This window comes from Thermobia domestica, chromosome 9 (assembly GCF_964235325.1).
Source record: "Thermobia domestica chromosome 9, izTheDome1.hap1.1, whole genome shotgun sequence".
Classification (NCBI taxonomy): domain Eukaryota; kingdom Metazoa; phylum Arthropoda; class Insecta; order Zygentoma; family Lepismatidae; genus Thermobia; species Thermobia domestica.
In genome coordinates, this window is record NC_137462.1 from 269,355,925 (window position 1) to 269,376,503 (window position 20,579).

Sequence of the window (20,579 nt, forward strand, 5' to 3'; positions counted from 1 at the left end):
GCATTTAATGCTCATTTTCGGCTGTTTGCCAACTGCTCGGCAAGGCAACTATTCGTCGTTGTCGAAAATCGCGGAAAGACGCCGGTGTCCGGCGCCGGCAATCCGACCGCGGCATCTGGTCGGCATGGACAAATTGTCCGACTGTAGGCGGCAGGATCCTGATGGGGAGACAGAGAAATCCGTTTTGGCATACCTGGAGACATTGGCAGAACGTGTGACTTCACTTGACTCAAATTTCATCAGCATAATGTTAATGATGTCAATACGTAGTTCAATTGCCCCTGCTATTACACTTAAATTTCCCTTTCTATCACAGTTAATATTTTAAATTAACTGCTATTATTCAGAATTGATATTAACTAAATAGAAATTTGCGGATGTCATCACATTTGTAGCAAAAATTGTAAAGGATATGTCATAGGCAACAGCAATTTGGGTAAAGAATTAACGAAAATGTATAAATGAAAACAAGGAAATGAAACATTCTCAACTCCATCAACAAAGAGCAGGAAGAAATAAGATCTTTTCTTGACGAAGAGAAAATTTAAGAAGTGAAAATATTTACAAATTAGGATAACACGATATCCTCGTATGGAGGAAGGAAAATGATGGAAGAGCTAGATCGCACAGGATAAACAACCATTCTACAGAATCAAAGTATATTACGTGGAAAAATGTTCGAATAGCAGCACGAAGAAAAAGGTTTATTAAAATAAAATGTGTAGAGTGCAAACGGTTGAATTATAAACGTAGGCACTTCTAAAACAGAAAGAAGAAGAGTGGAGAAGTTGAAGACCGTGAAGAAGAATATATACGTATCATGGCAAAAATAGAAGAAACAGGAATGTATTAAGAGAAGCAAATGCAAGGCTATGCATCCTGGCTATGATAAAGAAGTGAAGGGGCAGCAGATCCAACTCAATTCAAGATTTAGAACTGACGAAACTACCATGTACTGAAAGCAAAATTGTAGAAAGAACCTTACATGAAAGCCAAGATCCAAATACAGGATAGCCCATAGTTATGTGTATGAAGTTTGACTGACTGTAATGTTTGTAATTCTAGACGAAAAGTTTCGATATGGCAACATTGTATAGCCTGAGAGTGGGGTTAACGGTCACGGTCACTATGCCACACCAGAGCGAGAGTGGCTGAAGGAAACATTCCCGAACGGCTGAATAGATCGACGTAGGTCCGTGGATTGGCCAGATTGATCTCCCGATTTAAAACCACCTGACCTTTTCTTACGGGGTGTGTTTGAGACACAAAGTGTATCAACATGACATACGCAATTTGGTCGAACTACGGGAATCTATCAGAGAAGAGTTCACAGGATACCAGTACGGGTCTGTCAAAGTGCTTGTGACAACGTTGCACTTCGTCTTCAGGAATATATCTATTTGGATGAAGCATTGGTGCATCATGCCATGGAGAATACAGATTAAAATTCTTCTGGGGAAAGGTATGAGGGTAACGTGTTTATGTTCAAGTGATGTTGCTAGTTTCTTTACCGTAGTCTTTGAAACGTCATATACATAACTATGGACTACCTTGTATCTGCATTACTTGGAACTTCGGTCAATGACAAAAGAAAATACGTCAAAGCAGTTGTAACATACCTTGTTTGTTACAGACAAGTTAATAGGCTCAATGTGAATATCAGATTATATTACTCATATTATTATCGTAATTTTATAATAGGGCAATTTAAAGTATCCTTATGTTTATTATTCTTTCGCAAACATTGCGTTGAAATGCAGATTTTGTTGTGTTTAGACGTTGGTTCTCTTAGTAAACTGCTCTTGAGTTTGTTATCAATCTTCTTCTTCTTCTTCTATTGAGTCGCCCATAGTAGGAGACTATACAGGCTAGGAGCATTACGGAATGAGGCCAGTTTATAACGTTGATTTATAGTTCAAATTAAGGTTGTAGTATTCTTTCTTACTATATCTTTTGTTCATGAATATCTATATTCTATGCGAATTATCTTTATTTTGTTTAATAAAGCTGTAATTAAAGTTTCACCAAAATTTCCAAAAGCGGGAACGAGAGAGAAAAGCGAAACGGTGAAACGACTGTTTTTATTTATACTGTGTACTTCACCAAAAGCCGAACAAGAGTGGCATCGTAATTTCTTTCTTCTGTTAGAAGAAATTTTATTTTGTGATCGACTGAGAGCGAGTTCGTCGTTTTACTCTGCATAATAATAACCTCCAAGGAGTGAAATTATAGTGAGAACGCTAGTCTCCCTAGGTTTTGGATGTAAGGGAGATAATTCTAACATATAAAAGGTGGAAGTTGATCCCGCACATGGTGATTCTTGTGTAAGCTGAACAATGGCGTAAAACCTAATTACTTCTTCTAGTAGCAGCACTTCAGGTAACGTGACTAACTTTAAGTCTATCTACAATGACTATTCTGCATGTGACTTGAAGTAAAGTGAACTTAATCTTGTTTTCTGGGAAACTTCAGTAGTAAAACTCGAACTGCCAAAGGTCAACGGATATATCTATATTTAGTTCAGTTGAATTATTTTGGAACACGAACCTACTGAATAAAACTATTCTTTCTTCGTATTAGCTACAGTGGTATATCAGAGTTAGAATAAAATCTACAGTTGTTTATTAGAGTTAAGATAACGAAAGCACTGGTGTTCTTCAGAAGTATAAATTAATATTTGTGAGTACGAAAATGTATAGTTCACGAGTGTATCTTATACACGGCACAATGTCCGAGTAAAGAGTTCCTATGGGGGAAACCTTCTCCCAAAGGGGCCCAGCCCGTGCGCGGCCTCGAATAGTCTTAGCCAGCCCTCTCATTATGTAAGTCGTACGTAGCGTAAATCTCTCTCTCTCTCTCTGTTGTGAAGTTCATTAAGTATTGAGTTAACCGTATTAGAAATGTATCTGAATATTTTCTATTAAAGCTTCAGTCCACGTGAAAGTTCATATAATATATATATTGATGGTATTTATCAGTGCTTCTTGCTATATGTGTTTAAAGTTCAAGTGATTTCATGGGTAAGGTTGCCACTTTACGAAGATTGTCTGAATAGCATCTATAGTTCTCCAAAGTTTGTCCACCTTCGGTTATCATATGTTACAGTAATGAGTTGAACGTTGTCCCTCTGCTTAGATTGCTGGTGTTTCTAACTACGTTATGTCGAATTGCTGTTTGTTCAGTAACTGTCTGTCTATAAAAAAAAAAAAAAAAAAAAGAAATATAAGCATATCTCGTCCATTCGTCCAATATTTGTCTAGTTAATATATATATATATATATACAAAGTCTCATCCAATTGTCCTTTATGAAGTGTTATATACTATCGTGTCCGTTGTTTACCTAATCCAGATTGTCTAGTATTGTCTATTATTACTGTCCACCTGACTTGTCCGCCCGAAAGGGAATATTATTATTATTAAACGTCCGAGTCATTGGTTGCTGTGTCTGCCCAGTGGATGTTCGGCTGTACACATTACTATTTGAGTGGCTACGGCATATTGAGTTATGCGAAATGTGTGAACGGAAATTCTATCATGCTGAAGTGGTGATTAAGACGTCAAGTGTACTATATTTGACTTCTTATAAATTGCATTACATTATAATCAATAGTAGAATGCGCCCATGGTTGGAGCTGCCGAACGGGGATGTCAGTAAGTATTACCTCCGTTCCTTTATTGATTGTGTTTAGCACTTGAACTGAACCGGAAGCGGTAACACTTCTTTCAGCTGACGCTCGCTCAAGCGAGAATCACTCTGTTCTGTTATTATGTCGTACCTATGACGAGTGATGTGAAACTCTTAACTTTATTTAGTTGTCTGTGACTGCAATATGGTTGTTTCTCTTAAGTGGTGTGACGAAGTGTCAGGTAATAGTTTCTTACAGTTACAATACAATCTACTTCGACTATTGGTCTATGGACAGTTCTCTGGTGAGAAGAAAAAAAAAGAAGTTAACAATAAAATCTGATAATGGTTGATATTGTAAACAAATTGGATATGAGATTGACAGACAGAATTCTAGATGTGTTCTATTGAAGTTTTTTTTTCTCACAATGTTATGGTACTATAATGAATATACTGGCACCTTACGTTAATTGTAGAAGTGTGGTTAACTACCACACCAGTCTGAGTTGAAGCATTGTTAATAAATAGTATCTGAAAATGATTTTTTTTCCTTTTCAAAGTACTTAATATAACTAAGGTAAAATATTCATATATACGTACATGTTTAAGCTGAGCTTTATTAAAGGAGTTGAGTGGAGCTATTACTCTCCCTTCTAATCTGCATCCACCGGAGGTAAGTTTCTGGTTCTTCATTCTTTTTGTTTCCGTTTTCGTTTATTATTTTTTTCTTTCCGTTGCGCGATAGATTCCCTTCTCGATTCCTTTCGAGGTTGCTAGGACTTCGAATTAGGGATCAAGAAGTGAGTTCAAGGGAGGTGGTCGTTACGTATTGGAAAGAATCAAAACTTCCCTTGAACTAGGCTTTTAGATTGTAGCAGTAGCGATACACAGTAAGGTGATCGAAGTACAATAAGTATTTCAATAATTAAGGCAAATACACAAGTTGAAGCTTACCCATTCTTTTCTTGTAATTGATCTCTTCTTCCTCTTCCACGATCTCTCTCACTTGCTGCTTTGTCTCGGCGTCAGAAATCACAACATACGTCCAGGGTTCTGTGTGGGCTCCACTAGGAGCAGTTCCTGAAACATTTTACATTTGGTTATTTTCATTTTCACATAAAAAACATGTAGAAATTATAAATGCCGAAAACAGTCTTGTTCGGCAACTTACGCGTAGCCGAGAAGTAACAATCAAAAGCCCGCTTCTGATTGGTCGGATGGACTAACTTCCCCGTCCAATCACAGAACACTCTAATGCTCTCAGTTACCGACATTGACGAAGCAGTTGAGAACTTAACGGCTTCGATGAAATTTCCTTTTAGTTTGGCCACCAACGCACAAGAGAAACCACAACACCAGCCTGATGCCAATAAATTGAGAACCATAGCCCTCATTCATAAGAAGCGCTGGGCCGACGGAGATGGCAAGTGATACGGAACCGACAATACAAAGCACTCTAGAATGAACTTACCACCAGAGTCAAGAAGCGGCTGCAGAGAAAACAACTGGAGAAGTGGGACCAGACAATGCGAGAGATGGAGACGCCTTCACCCCAATTCTGGAGACTTCTCCGCTCATTAAGCAAACCTTCAGGTCCCCCTTGAGTTTAACCACTTTGAGGACCCCACGGAATGTTATACTCACCACAGGAGCAAGCAGACCTCTTCGCCACGTAGTGGGAGAGTGTATTCCAAGAACTCAACATCCAACCTGATCAACACTGATTGAGGTAGAAAGAAGTATCCAAGAACTGGAGCATCCCCAGCCCTGTCCTGCAGTGGTGACGCCTCGTCATCTATACAGTGGTGTCGCCTCGAGACATCCAGCGAATAGCCAGGAGGCTCCGCTCACACAAAACAGCGGGTGCTGACAGAATTCCATCAGCGGCCATAAAATATGCTCCCAGGAAAGTTATAGTACTCCTGTGTCGAATCACTAACGCAATTCTGCAAACGGGTCACTATCCCAACAGTTGGAAGGAGGCACGCCTTATCATGATACCAAAATCCACAGGCACTAGATCGGAGCTTCGCAACCATCGGCCTATTAGCTTGCTCATTCATCTTAGCAAAATCGTGGAGTGGGTCATCCAGAAGTAGCTACTGCACCATGTCGAGGAACAGCATATCCTGTCACAACACCAATTTGGAACAACATATCCTGTCACAACACCTTTACAGCTGGTCCGTGACGTTGAAATGATCACACATCAGTTCAAAACGGAGGTCACACACTCGGGCTGTTCCTTGACGTGGAGAAAGCCTTCGATCGAGTTAATCACAAAGGTCTACTACACAAGATGGTCACAGCTGGTTTCCCGCGCTACCTGGTACGGATAGTTCAGAGCAACCTTACAAATCGGAGCTTCCGCGTATCACACGCAGGAGCAAACGCAGAAGCCAGACAGGTTCGTGCAGTAGTACCACAGAGATCTCGCATCTCGCTACTGCTGTACAACATCTATACAGCAGACTTACTGACAACAGATACAACAATGGCAGCGACGTTCGCCAATGGTACCAATATAAATGCGAGCAACCGGAACAACAGATATGTGGAAGTAGCTCTAAGGAGACACATTGTTCTCTTAGACACATTGTTCTAAGGAGACACATTGTTCTCTTAGGCCCTGGTGGACTTCAACAGGAAACGTACTTACAAAAAATACGATACCGTGCTTCATGGAACTCGTCTGGAGCTACAGCAGAGTGCCAGATATCTGGGTGTCCTTCTGGATAGGAAGCTTTTCTTCGAGCAACACCTCACACAAATCACAGACAAGGCAAACTGAAGGTTCCGGGCACTTCTGCCCATCTTCCTCAGTAGACAGTTATCACATGAAGCAAGAAGAAATGTGTATGTGGTGCTCATCGCTCACTCCTCCTCTACGCCCAACCAGAGTGGGAGCATGTGGCACAGCGACATCACAGACCACTACAAGTCGTGCAGAACAGGGCTGCAAGAGCGATAACGGGCCACACGATGGACACCCGGATCAAGTAGATACACGAAGACATCAATTTGCCACTTCTCAGGGAGACCAGGATCGCACTCTCCACCACATTCTGGACTCGAATCAACCACCACGCCAACCTAGCTATTGCAGCACTGGGAAGACAACCACCACCCTTCAGACGATCCTATAGGATGCCGCAGCCCACGTAGAACATCAACACACATGGATCAGAATCTGCGACAGTAGCAGATTCTACGTCACATACGTTCAAATTCCACTGCTAAGCAAACACCTCAGAAAGAAGGTAAGGGTCCCGGCCCGGCATTTCAGTCGAACAAGCCCAGACATACTCAAGTTTTCCTGCGCAGTTCGCTGCATTCAAGACAACGAAACGTGCTTCACAAAACAAAATTAGTTCCCCAGAATTAATAAACATTAGTACTCAGTGTTAACGCTTCGAAATCATAGTTTCGGCAAAAACAAAAACTGGCCGGTCGGGGGCACGTCCAATAAGTTTCCGGCACAGTCCCAAAACACAGCCACCGACAGTGAAGTGGTCCTTTCAAGAGTCATACTGAACATTAAGTGAAATTTCCAGACAAGCGGTCCCTTTGAGAGCCACTTGGACACTAGTGCAAGTGAAGTTCGACTCTGACCATTTTTAGAGCCAATCCTGTCCAATGCCACAACGAACGCTCGATGAACATCCATGTACAGGGCAACGCCTCTTGCGCTCCATCTCCAAGTGGTACCTCTCCTCCCAATGTGCCTGTAAGGAAACCCCCTACACCCATGATGAGCTTAGCAGACCAGCTGAAATCGCTCCACGTCACCAACCTAGGCGCAGCGCAGCGTCGCAGGACCACCAATCATCGTAAGCAAAGAAACGCCACCAGCATTCAAGACTTACAAGAAACCCGCAACGTCCAACCATGTCAGACACGTTCCCATGACGAGGCAGCAGCGCAGCAGCCACGAGCAACTGAATGCAACACAGTAGACATGTCCGACTTTGCGTCCGACACCGACCTAGACACACCAGAGGACTGCAGCTCTGAAGAGGAGTTTCAGAAACCAAAGAAGCGGGCACTTCGCAACAAATTTGCCTCCCTTGAAAGCATCGATATCAGTGATGGAGCCAAAATCCTGCCCCCAACAAGAAGGTGGAGAACAGCGATACCTTCCGAAGCACATTCCGCCACTATACATTTACGGAATCGTTCATGACCACCGATTTACAGAATGACATTCATCAAAACTATCTCAGCAACCTGCTCCATACCGCCCAAAGTCCTCCACCTAGTCAGTTTGTCAAAATTCATTGCCTCAGCATGGCCGACTTCACGAAAATAGAGGCGTACTGTACGCAATAGCAGTACGAATTCGCCACCGAACTTCCCAAGCCTTCCAGACCCATGACGGTGGTCATAAGAAAATTACCACCGGATACTGACCCCCCCAGCACATCATGAATGGACTAAAAGCTCTGCAATACGCAGTTACTTCCGTCATACAAATGAGGGGTAGAGCCGGGTCCGACGGAGCTCGCCCATTATTTCCTTTCTTCCTGGCGTCAATGGACAAACACCCAGAGAATAAAGATATATTTGAAATGAAGTACCTGCTCAACTGTAGAGTAAAAGTAGAAAACTACAGAGGGCAGGAAATACTACAGTGCTTCCTCTGCCAGAGGGTAGGGCACTCACGGCGAACATGCAGAGCAGCACCAAGCTGTGTGAAGTGTGAGAATACTCACCTAACATCGGAGTACCCAAAGAAGAACAAAGACGAACCGGCGAAGTGCATCAATTGTAGAGGAGACCACCCAGCCAACTACAAAGGATGCCCGATCCTGAAAGCGGCAAAAAGCAAAAGAACACAGCAAGAAATACAAAACGCCAAGTTCACCACCTCCACATCTACGCAGTAACGAAGACAACTAACAACACAACCAACTTTGCCGCAGCAGTGTCACTGCCCAGACAGACAAACACAGCAAGAAGGACAAGAAACGGCTAACAAAAAATCCACCACCAGCCGCATTACACCCTCCGCAGTACCAAGAGCGGAGACAGAAGACAACTCCACTGGCATCATGGACCTTTTGCAAGGGCTCAACATTAAGAATTCCTAGACACGATCAAGACCGGACTCCGGAAGATGTAAGATGCCCGTGACTCAACGACCAAATTCACCGTCATGTTCGAGATAGTTGCCTCTCTACTGCACGATGACAGCCAATAGGAGAAAGAATGTTGCATACGACTTTACGGTCATATATTAGAATGCAAACGGGATTCGACAGCGAAAGACCACCTCGAGGACTTCCTCCTACGCAAGCGTGTGGACATAGCACTGCTCACCTAAATCCAACTCAAGCCCAACATACCCTTCAAAATACGCAACTACACCTTCCACCGTACTGACCGCCCAGGACCACAAGGCGGTACAGGAATCCTAATTAAGACCTCGATTCCCCATGAACCCCTTCCTCTCCCCCACCTCCACTCCCTAGAGGGCACGGGGATCATCCTACATTCTCCAGACAGTCCAGTCCAGGTCATCACTGCCTAATGACCACCAATAGCACGACTGGAGGCACAAGAACTGAGGAACCTACGGCAACTCGGCCATCGAGTACTTATAGGGGGTGATCTTAATTGCAAGCACCCCCTGTGGAACTCTAGAGTCTTCAACGCCAACGGAACCCTATACCAGGCACTAAACCGGATCGATCTGACACCAGCAGCGCCTGTAGAACCCACGCACTACTTAAGCAACTGATGTTTTCGACATGGTACTGACGTTCACCTTGGCACTCCTGGATGGACCACACTCCATAATTGCATTGGCCTCGAATCACGTTCCAGTTCTCCAGACCATCTCAATTAATCATCATCTCTCCGCTAGAAGGCTCCCAACTATCATCACCACGGAATGGGAGACTTACCGCCAGCTCCTGACCAAACTTATGGACACAAGGACACCAATCGCCACTCCGGAAGGAATAGAAGACGCGGTTGCCAACCTTACCGCCACCATCAGTTCAGCATACGGCTGGCAACCACAACCACCACACAAACGGAGAACTCCAACAACAACTCCGAGGAGCTACCCCACTGCGCTAATCCAACTCAAAAGATGGGCACGAAAGCAGTGGCAACGCGCCAGCGATCACACATACAAAGCGTTGTAAAACAGTCTAACCCCAAGGATGCGTAAACGTCTACAAAGGCTCAAAATACGAAAATGGGAGGGCAAACTACAAGCTATGGAGTCACCCAACGAGGAGTCTTGGTGTTTAGTGAGGACCATCTCCATACCGTCCAGCGGATCCAGATCATTCCCCCTGCAAGGACCTCAGGGACTGTTACACTACCCAGGAGACCAAGCGGAGCTATTCGCAAGAACACTACAAGAAATCCTGCAGCAGAACGACACCCAGCCTGATGCCCACATACTCCGAGCCATCCACCACAGCATGGAGCATACATCACTGGAAGAACCGCTACCACCGGAGGCACTTACAATTACCCGAGAGATTCAGGCAGTTCAGTTCTCAAGACGATACACCCTGGCAAGGCCCCTGGACTAGACGACATACTTCCGTCAGCACTGCGAGAAGCTCTAAGAAAGGCAATAGTATTGATGCGCCACATCTACAGTAGCATACTGCATACAGGGCACTTCCCAAAAGCCTGGAAGGAAGCGAACATAGTAATGATCGCGAAGCCCGGCCCAGTAAGGACCAGTCCAAACAGCTATCGCTCAATAAGTATTCTATCTCGTTACCAAAATATTCGAAAGAATACTTCAGCAAAGGTTGCAACAGCATATAGCTAACCATCAGCTAATCCCGGACCACCAGTTCGGATTCCGACCGGGACATAATGCCGAGCATCAGATAGTCAGAGTTGCAGAGATCATCACTGCAAGATTCAATGAAGGGTGCCACACATTAGGCTCTTCCTCGACATTGAAAAGACGTTTGACAAGATGTGACACGCAGGACTCATCCACAAGCTACTTCTTTAGGCCTTTCCACATTACTAAATACAAAGCATTAGATCATACCTGGGAGAACGAATCTTCAGAGTCTCATTCAATGGAAGTACAATACCAAGGACAGCAAGGGCAGGAGTATCGCAAGGCTCCTGCATATCCCTATTCCTGTACGCAGTATACACTTCAGACATCCACACAACGCCGAACACAACCATAGCTATAGTTGCTGACGACACCAAGTATTCGCCAGACACTTAAAATCTTAGGTACGCTATGGTGTACCTTCAGAGACACATCGAGCTCCTAGAGACATGGGCCAAGAACTGGCGCAACAAGACAAATGCGAGGAAAACGTCTGTGATCGACTTTACCAGGAACGCGAAGAAGAGAGACATAAATATCACAATGGGAGGAGCGGCACTTACAACTACCGATACGGCGAAATACGTAGGTATATAACTGAACAAACGGCTCACATTCGCAGCCCACTTACAGAACACAACCAAGAAGGCACTGCAACGCTTCAGAGCGCTGCTCCCAATTCTGCTCGCAGCCTCGCTATCTTTGAACATCAGAAGATACATCTACATGATGTCCATAAGGCCAATACACTTCTACAGGATATTACGCCTGACAACTCACCTACAGGAAACATCTATGTCCCCTGCAAGTTTTGTAAAACAAGGCCATCAGGGCAATTACTGGCCACTCCAGGGACACGCGAATAGCTCAGCTCCACGAAGATCTGGACATCCCACTCCTAGAAAAAGTACGCAGTAAAAAAGCTATCAAGTTCTGGAGGAAAAATGAAATTTCCACAAACCCCACAATAAGAGCCATCGAAACAGCCAATCCTAGAAGAAGATTATACAGGATGCCTCGCCCAACGTGAGAGGAACGTAAAGCAACCAACCCAGACATATGAAAACACAAAGAATGGCGCGACAGTAGCATCTCCAACACAATAAAGAACGTCTGCAAACAACGACAAGGACAACACAACAAATGGAAGGCAGGGACACAATAGCCCGGTACTTCAATCAACCAAACCAGTGATGATAAGTCTGAAGTCTGAAGACCAAATTATCAGTTCAACACCGATCAGCTAACCTTGAATGCGTGCTCCTGAGGTTGCCTTGGACAAAGGTGTTTCCACCTTACCTAATCCGTGGAGGCTGGTATGAGCAAAGGAGTGACCCATATATATATCTAATTACAACCTTCATCAACCGAAGCCACTTTATGTAAGGAGTAATATTGGCAGCGCTTGTTCTGCATCTTTACAAAGCAATTTCGTAAATATTCTATAGAAAATTATTTTTTTAAAACTGGTGTAGGGCAAATCCCGGACTATTATTGACTTTACCAAAGGACATTACAATGTACAATATGTATTTGTGGGCGAAAATGACAAATAGGATGCATATACGATGTAAAAAGATTATGAGTTCAAAAATTAATAATACTGTGCAAAATTTACAATACAATCGTTATACGCATTAACCAAGTGATACTAAACTCCAAATATTGAATGAATCTTTTTCCGCAATCCTATATTTGGTATATTTGTAGCTGGTATTAATATAACTTCGTTCTGAATCTGAGTACATGAAGAAGAAATATGGCATACCTGCTGCCAAAATGATATTCTCGATGACCTCAATGGGGACAGGTTCCGGACTGAAGAACCTTATCGTCCTCCTCCTCTCCATGAGGTTGTAGAACTCCTTAGACTTCCGAATCATTTCCTCGTCCGACAACCTCTCAAACTTGAAGGGAATATGAGGTAGATTCTCTGGAAGGGCTGGCGTGTATTCATTGCTAACGCTGTTGTCACCCTCCGCAGTGTCTTTGATCTCTGCAGCTGAAAATTAAGAACAGATTTTTAAGTATAAAATATTTTATGCAAGGAGTACAGACAGATCACAAAAAACATAATAGAAATGTTTAAATACGAAATGTGACATTTAATTTCCAGACTCAGTGTATAAAAACTAAGAAAAGTTTTTTTTTTCAAATGCCAAAGTAGTGTAATTGTGAAGCGTAGTACTTTCCTGGACTACAGTGTTATTGCCAACAATACTCCTGAACAGTGAAGACGCTAAAAGATGGGCACAGGGGCAGGCGCCCTGATGACTCCTCTGCCCCCAAGTATGTTATAATATACGAGAGTAAGTCAATAACTATCTTCAATCAATTTGTATTACTTATTACTCCGAGAGCACAATGTTTTTATTCATATCATTTTTCAACATAGTCACCCTGCTTTTCAGTGCACCTGGTCCACCGTTGCACAAGCTTTCCGATACCCTCTTCATTTTTTTCGCAGCAAGCCATGAATGCCCGCTTTCTTCACCTATTGGTGGAAGCTGAATCGACGGCCTCTTAGAACATCTTTAAGTGGACCAAAGAGATCGTAATCCGACGGGGCGAGATTGAGACTGTATGCAGGATGCTCCAACACCTCGAAATGCAGCATCTGAAGAGTTTGAGCGATGTGGGCGGGCACCTTGTCATTCAACACAAGAACGCCTTCCGACCTCTGCGTTTATTATGAATTGCAACTTGCTTCAACTTGCTTATCAGTATATCACTGTACCTTTTACTGTTTATTGTTGACCCCTTTACCAGATAATGTTCCGGAATTGACCTTTGTGAATGTCAAAACACTATGAGCATCACTTTTCCTGCAGAAGGTTGACACTTGAATTTCTTGTTGATAGGAGATCCGGGGTGCTTCCATTCTATGCTCTGGCGTTTGCTTGTTGGTTCGAAGTGATGAATCCACGTTACGTCTCCATTCGCGTGAGAAACGCTTCACCTTCGTTATTACGGTTCAGTAGGTGCTGACAGATTCTCACACGGTTTCATTTGTGATCATCATTTTTTGGGAACACATCTCGCACACATACTTCGTGAAAGTTGAGCCTGTTACGCATGATGTCATATGCAGAACCATGATTAATATGGAGTGCCTCTTCATTAACAGTCACGCTTTGTTATGCAGAATTAAGGCACGGAATTGTTCAATATCTCAATTGTTGCTGTAGCTGGACGCAATTCTCTTTCCTCATCCTTCTCGCTCGTTCAACCACTTTTGAACTGTTCAATCCACTGGTAAACACTGTGGCAACATATTGTCTCCATACTGTGCTGAAAGTGCTCTATGAATTTCCGCTCCGGGTACACCTTCAGACCACAAAAAAAACGGATGACAGAACGCTATTCTTCATTGGTGCACACAGAAAATGGCGCGGCCATCTTTACTTCGCAACAATGAAAAGCAGACTGATGTGATGACGCTGCAACCTACCACAGGCATAGTCAACGGTGACACCTAGCGTCTAGTGAGCACACAATGCTGTAGAACCAACCTGAAAAGAAGTAAAAAAGAAATTATTAAACTTACTTATTGACTTATCCTCGTAAAAAGCTATTATTCTTTTGTATACAAAAAAAATCTGCCCCCAAAATGTCTCTGCCCTTCCACTTGCTCCCCAAGAATTTAAAGCTGGCGTCGTTACTACACCTCGTATTTATTTTCCAGAAGTTGAGCAATATAGTTGTCACTAAACGTCGGGAACTTCATCAAATGCGTGTCCTTTTAACCCTTTCGTGGGTGATTTTTTCTCCAAGGGATGGGACAATACCTCCTCTAAGCTAGTAAGTATATTCTTCTTTTATTAGTTCACAGTAGCTTCTGTTCCTGACATCAATATATTCTCCCTTTATTGGTTGCCAGTAGGTTCTATTCCTGACATCAGTATATTCTGCTTTTATTAGTTGACAGTAGGTTCTATTGCTGACATCAGTATATTCTGCGTTTATTAGTTCACAGTAGGTTCTATTCCTGACATCAGTATATTCTGCTTTTATTAGTTCACAGTAGCTTCTGTTCCTGACATCAATATATTCTCCCATTATTAATTGCCAGTAGGTTATATTCCTGACATCAGTATATTCTGCTTTTATTAGTTGCCAGTAGGTTCTATTCCTGACATCAGTATATTCTGCTTTTATTAGTTCACGGTAGGTTCTACTCCTGACATCAGTATATTCTGCTTTTATTAGTTCACAGTAGCTTCTGTTCCTGACATCAATATATTCTCCCTTTATTAGTTGCCAGTAGGTTCTATTTCTGACATCAGTATATTCTGCTTTTATTAGTTCACAGTAGCTTCGCTTATGACATCATTCTGTCACGATCGATTGAAACTGTGATATGATTGAGACAATATTGACAGACGCTAAAACCAATCTATTTTTAAACATAAGGTTGTAATTCCTTCTAGATAACAGGTAAAAACACAAACTTCTTACATGTATTTTGTATCAGAATACTAAAGTACAACGTTGTGTTGCATTCTTAACAACATGTGAGAAATCAGTATCTCTAATCTGTTGAAAAAGGTGCAGATCTCTTTTACGTATTGAACAAAAATCCGGAATAAATTATTTTATGGGGAAGATAAAGATGTATAACGTAAAATGTGCCAGACAAACATAAGATCTGGCAACCCTAGATGAAAAATAAAGTAGGAAGATTGATGAGAATGAAAACCTACTTCACTACAACTGGTCGTACTTGGAAATGTTAGACTACCCGTAATTTTTAAGTGTATAATTTGGCATCTCAGATTTTTATGCCACCTATTGCCACATGCAAGTACTACAAAAGGGCTCAAGCCTCAATGTCTCCATATTTGGTTTCCATGACAAGGCACTGTAGACACAGCAGCAAAATATATATATTGTTATAGAATATATATTATAATTTGATTTAAACAATACGCTTTTACGGTACACGGTACTAAACGATAAAATATATTCTAATGAGTTCAAATTTCTTAAGTTAATAATTGAAAATTAAAGCCATTATAAAATTATCTTCTTGTCTACTGTCTTTCCCAAAGGTAGGTTACGCTAGTAGATCAGGGGTGTGATAGCCAGTTCTTTTCCCTTATGTTTTAAAAGAGTAATATGGAAGCTTAGCAAATAGTAGCCTGGAGTAAAGGTAAAGATTAAAATTTACACATACTTATACCATATTATTTAGGTTTGAAGTACAGGATATTTCAAAGAGGATGACACGACTTAACAATGACACGACTTCACAACTTCATAACTTTTAATGAAAACAACAGGGAAAATGAAACAAAGTTCAAAATTCTCAACAGGTAGCGAGCTTTTAGTGCTGTGATTATAAATGTTCCATGTATCCACCACTAGTAGCACGGAAGAGATTCAGATGACAGTCAAGATCCACATTTTGACCAAGGCACTGGCTTCGATGGAATTCACTGCTGCTGAGATCCTATCCTGCACTTTAGTGATGCACATAGGTAACGATGGGAAAAACACACGGTTCTTGATGCATCCCTACAAAGCGTAATGTATATAAATTTTGCAGGCCAGGAGAGCAGCGGGGGACAGTGTCTCGAGAACCAGTATGCTCAATCCACCACTGGTGCAGTGTGTCGTTGAGGACAGTGAGTGCATGCTTCTGCCAGTGAGAAGGTGTCCCGCTATGCTGGAAAACAAAATCATCAGAGTCCTCATGAAGTGGTAGGAAAAACCATCTCTTGTCCATTTTTCCATCTAGATCCACCTCGTAGCGACTTTCTAAAACTTTAGTATGAAACTTTGATTTTTTGTAAGTATTCTTCATTTTGTTCCATTTTTCTTTTGGTATTCATAAAAAAGTTATTAACGTGTCAAATCGGGTCCTATATAATGTTTCTGTTCAGCACCGAAATTGTATGGGACGTAGGCTAACACTTTAATGTGGAGTTAGAATCGTGTAGCGTCCTATCGTAGATCGAACCTATAAGTTTTCCACAATAAAAGGGACAGCATTAAATATTTAGCTAGGAAGAAGCCCAATACAAATAATAATCATCGTATGTATTGTGTTCTCACGAATATGTCATTTGTCATAGGTTAGGAACTCTCATTCATTACATTGTTTCCCTTTAATCATTTTGATGTAAGAATGTCCTGTTTAATATAATCTATTACCATATTTTACGGACTATAAGACACACCTTAATTTTTAAGCATTCTAAAAAAAAAAAAGTACCGTAACATTTTTACCAGCGGAGCAGGAGGGACACAGTGTAAGCAAGCTTGTGAATCCCCGCAAGTCATGTTCGTCGCATCGGTGCATTGCTGCTGCCAGTTGAATCCAATGTTGCCAGATACAGGTAGGTTTCCCGCGGCATCGAATATATGGCCATTTTTAGGAGTGGCGGGAATTTTAAATCAAACACTGGACATTTTTATATTAATTTCGTGTATAAGACGCATCTGAATTTTGGAGGCCATTTTTCGAAGAAAAAAGTAAGTCTTACAGTCCGTAAAGTACGGTAATTGTAATTTCCTTCGTTTCCTCTCTACCTTCCATCATACACCTAATAAAGAGTTTCCTTTTCAAATAGTGTTCTAACCAGTTTCTTTCGTTTGAAATATCCTCCAGTATTGTTTCTCTCTCCTATAACACTGCCTCTTACCTTCATCATACCCCTAATAATACAATTTCTTCTTAACTAATGTTGTAGTTATTACCCATTACCTATTTTATTATTATTACTATCGCCTCAATTACTTATCTTCTAATAAACAGTTAATTTTAATTTTAAGTGTATGTCTGTTTCGTATTTTGTTATTTGCTCTTTTAATTTTTCTACATCTTTTATTTTATGTTTTATCTTTGATAATTCTTTTTATTATTACTATTTTCTTCCACTTAACTCTTTCACCAAGGTTTACTCGCTTTTTCTCTTTTACAAATCATGTTCTCCCTACTTTTATTTATCTAGGTCTATTTATTTATTTATTTATTTATTTATTTATTTATTTATTTATTTATTTATTGGGGACGTCAGCTCCATTTAGAAATCAAGCTGTTAATGTTTTCAAGTTGGTGATTCTTTTATGAGCAGTATGTGTCGGCCATTTTATTGCTTATTATTTTATATATTTATTTATTATTTTATAATTGTATTTATTTATTGGAGACGTCTTTCCATTTTCAATTCAATCACTTAATGTTTTTATGTTGATCCTTTTATGAGCACCATGTGTTGAGCATTTTGGCCTTTTCATGACGAGAGCAAATAGCAAAAATGAAATGAAATCTTTGAGATTTACGTCCCACGGTTATGCCGGTTAGGCTAAAGAAGACGGTGATAATGAGAAATGAATGAAATCGTGGAATGAAGAAAGTGGGAAGGAACGGGAGAACCCCAAGAAAACCCACGAGCACGATGTTTGTCCACCACAAAGTTCATACGACGCGAGCTGGGATCGAACCAGGGACCCAGTGGTGAACGGTCTACCACTGAGCCACCGCGCCTCCCAAGAACAAATAGCCTTAATCCCCAATCAACCAGTCAACTGTTCATTTTTCAGATTTTCTCTTGGTACCTAAAATTAGTCACCTTTTCCACTTAAAGGAAAAACGGTGGCTCAGTGGCTGAGTGTGTGGGGTCCCTGGTTCGATCTCAGCCTGTGTTAAGAGGGCTTTGTGTTTGACGAGCACTGTCTGTTTGGATATTATCGGGATTTTCTTCTTTCCTCCTACCTTCGTCACTCAATCATTACAGAGCCATACACAAAAACTAAAAGTTCTGTCCACCGGACAACATGGTATGGATTCGAAACCCCATGGCGATTGATCGTGTCAAGTTTTTTTATGGGCGAAAAATTTGAGAGATTTTGGATAGGGGGGACACATGATTTTCGCCCATAGAACAAAATTGGCACGCCCAATCGCCCTAGGGTTTCGAAATTTGGATTCTGCTTGTGTAACAAAATACATCGAATTCACCCTGCGGTCTGCGTACAGAACTTTTTTTTTCGTTTTGTATGGCTGTGCTACCAGTGGCGGCAATAAGGGCCCCGCAAACCCCGCGGCGCGGGGGGGGGCGGACCTGAGGGGGCCCCTACAAAGTACCCTCACCAAGGTACCTTTTACACGTCATTTACCCTATAATTTTAATGCATTTTGAAAGTGTTTCTCTACATCTATAACTAATTCTAACAGTTTCACTAAATTAAATAATGAAGTAATCATTAAAATTAAATAATAAGGTATGAGTGTGAACATGAATGTCAGGTTGATCTTTGCGATTTTCCAAAGATTTTATTTTCCAGTGTAACATTTGTATATTGAAATGTTTTGTAGGTAGAGACAAATAGCGGTCCGGGCGTGTCTTTTCTCTTTCACTAATTTTATTATAAAATTTCCAAGTACAATGTCTTTAATTTTCAAAGAGTAATTAATAGTGCATTTTCTCCTAATTGACCAGATGAAGGAGATTAGTGTTTTGCGTATGCCTCCTTCAGCTCACGGCAGCGTTCAGAACACTTGCTATGTTATATGTGAGATTTATGGAAAAAACCCTCACCTCATGGCAGCCTTGCGAGGTTTTTAGTTGTATTTAGGATTCCTAGTCCACTGCGACATAGGGCTTAGGAAAGGTTTACCCCTAGTCCAGTGCGACCTCGTAGCAGGTAATGGTTAGTCGGTCAGTGGTCAAACTGATGCCGGGTTCCTCCGTGGTCCCTCTTTTATTTGTTCTCTTCGGGTAGTTCGTCCTCTTTCGGATCCTTTCGTGTGGTCCGTCTCCTTTCGATTTCCTTCGTGTCTTCCTCTTTAGTGTATCGTCTACTTTTGTAAATAATGGCACGTATCATTATACATGTGCTTTTGTTGTAATGTGGGAATTCTTACAATATTAATCTATTATGCCATATTTTCGTTATCGTGTATCTTAGACTATAATTACCGTGTATCACGATAAATAATCGCGTATTTCAATAAATTATTGTGTTCGCTGGAAATACCAAGAAAACAATTCGAGACATTGCAACTTGTTTATTGAAGAAGACAGTTGCTTCTTGAGTAGTTTGCCGAACTTGACTACCGACTTACAGCTGTACCGCACACTTCCTGCCACAACTGCTGCAGCAGACAGAAGATTTTCAAAATTAAAAATTATCAGGAATTATTTACGGAGCTCCGTAACAGAAAGTAGATTGCGTGCGCTTGCCATTTTGAGCATCGAACATAGAAAAAGAGAAAGACGAATAAAATTATAGACAAATTCTTGCTCCTGAAGAACCGAAAGTAATCGTGTAAACAGTTCTTAAAAATTATGTTCTATTTCATCCCAAGTGAAATATAATGATAATGATGCTTACATCCTTAGTTTTATTATGTGTGTTTTGTGTTTCAGTGTGACGATACAAGAAGAGTTTCCATTCCGTTTTATTCTAGGCAATGAAAGTACTATATTTTACGCTAGTACACAAAAATATTCTACATTAATTTTTCCTCTGTGTGGAATGTATTTGGTCTAGGAATTAATTCGTGCGGGTGGACAAGAGATGGCGCAACGAACGGAGCGTCCCACAGTTCCGTGTATCCACACATGTGTTGCAAACCCCTGTCATCGCGTATCGTTCGTAGTATAGGGCAGTGGATTAAAGCGTCAACAACACCAGTTTGTAGTTAAGTGAACATGGCGCAATTTGTGCCTGATAAAGTGTTTTTGCGGGGTGTCCTGCTGCATTACTTTAACATGCAGAAAAGTGCGACTGAAAGTCATCGTATTTTGGTGGAAGTGTATGGTGACCATGCTCTAGCTGAGCGAACGTGTCAGAAGTGGTTTGCACGGTTTAGAAGTGGTGATTTCGGCTTGGCAGACCAAGAGCGAGCTGGACAGCCAAAAAAATTTCAAGACGAAGAATTGACAGCATTGCTCGAGCAGGATTCGTGTCAAACGCAGGAACAACTTGCAGCAGCATTAGGCGTTGATCAAACAATAGTCTCCAAACGCTTGAAAGCCATGGGAATGATTCAAAAGATGTCACATTGGGTTCCACATGAATTAAAAGACAGAGACGTTGAAAGACGAAAAACCATTTGCGAATTGCTGCTTCAACGACAGAGCAGAAAGGGGTTTCTGCATTGAATTATTACGGGTGAT

The 20,579-nt window shown here is 41.5% G+C and overlaps 1 protein-coding gene across 1 annotated transcript in view; it reads right to left on the minus strand.

Moving 5' to 3' along the window:
• Iyd (Iodotyrosine deiodinase) overlaps positions 1–20,579 on the minus strand; it is a 90,850-nt gene that overhangs the window by 21,740 nt on the left and 48,531 nt on the right. Inside the window, exons 2-3 of the mRNA XM_081726044.1 lie at positions 12,218–12,451; positions 4,581–4,706 (exon numbers count right to left, since the gene is read on the minus strand). Coding sequence (XP_081582170.1) covers positions 4,581–4,706; positions 12,218–12,451 — 360 coding nt within the window. The remainder of the gene's footprint in view (positions 1–4,580; positions 4,707–12,217; positions 12,452–20,579) is intronic.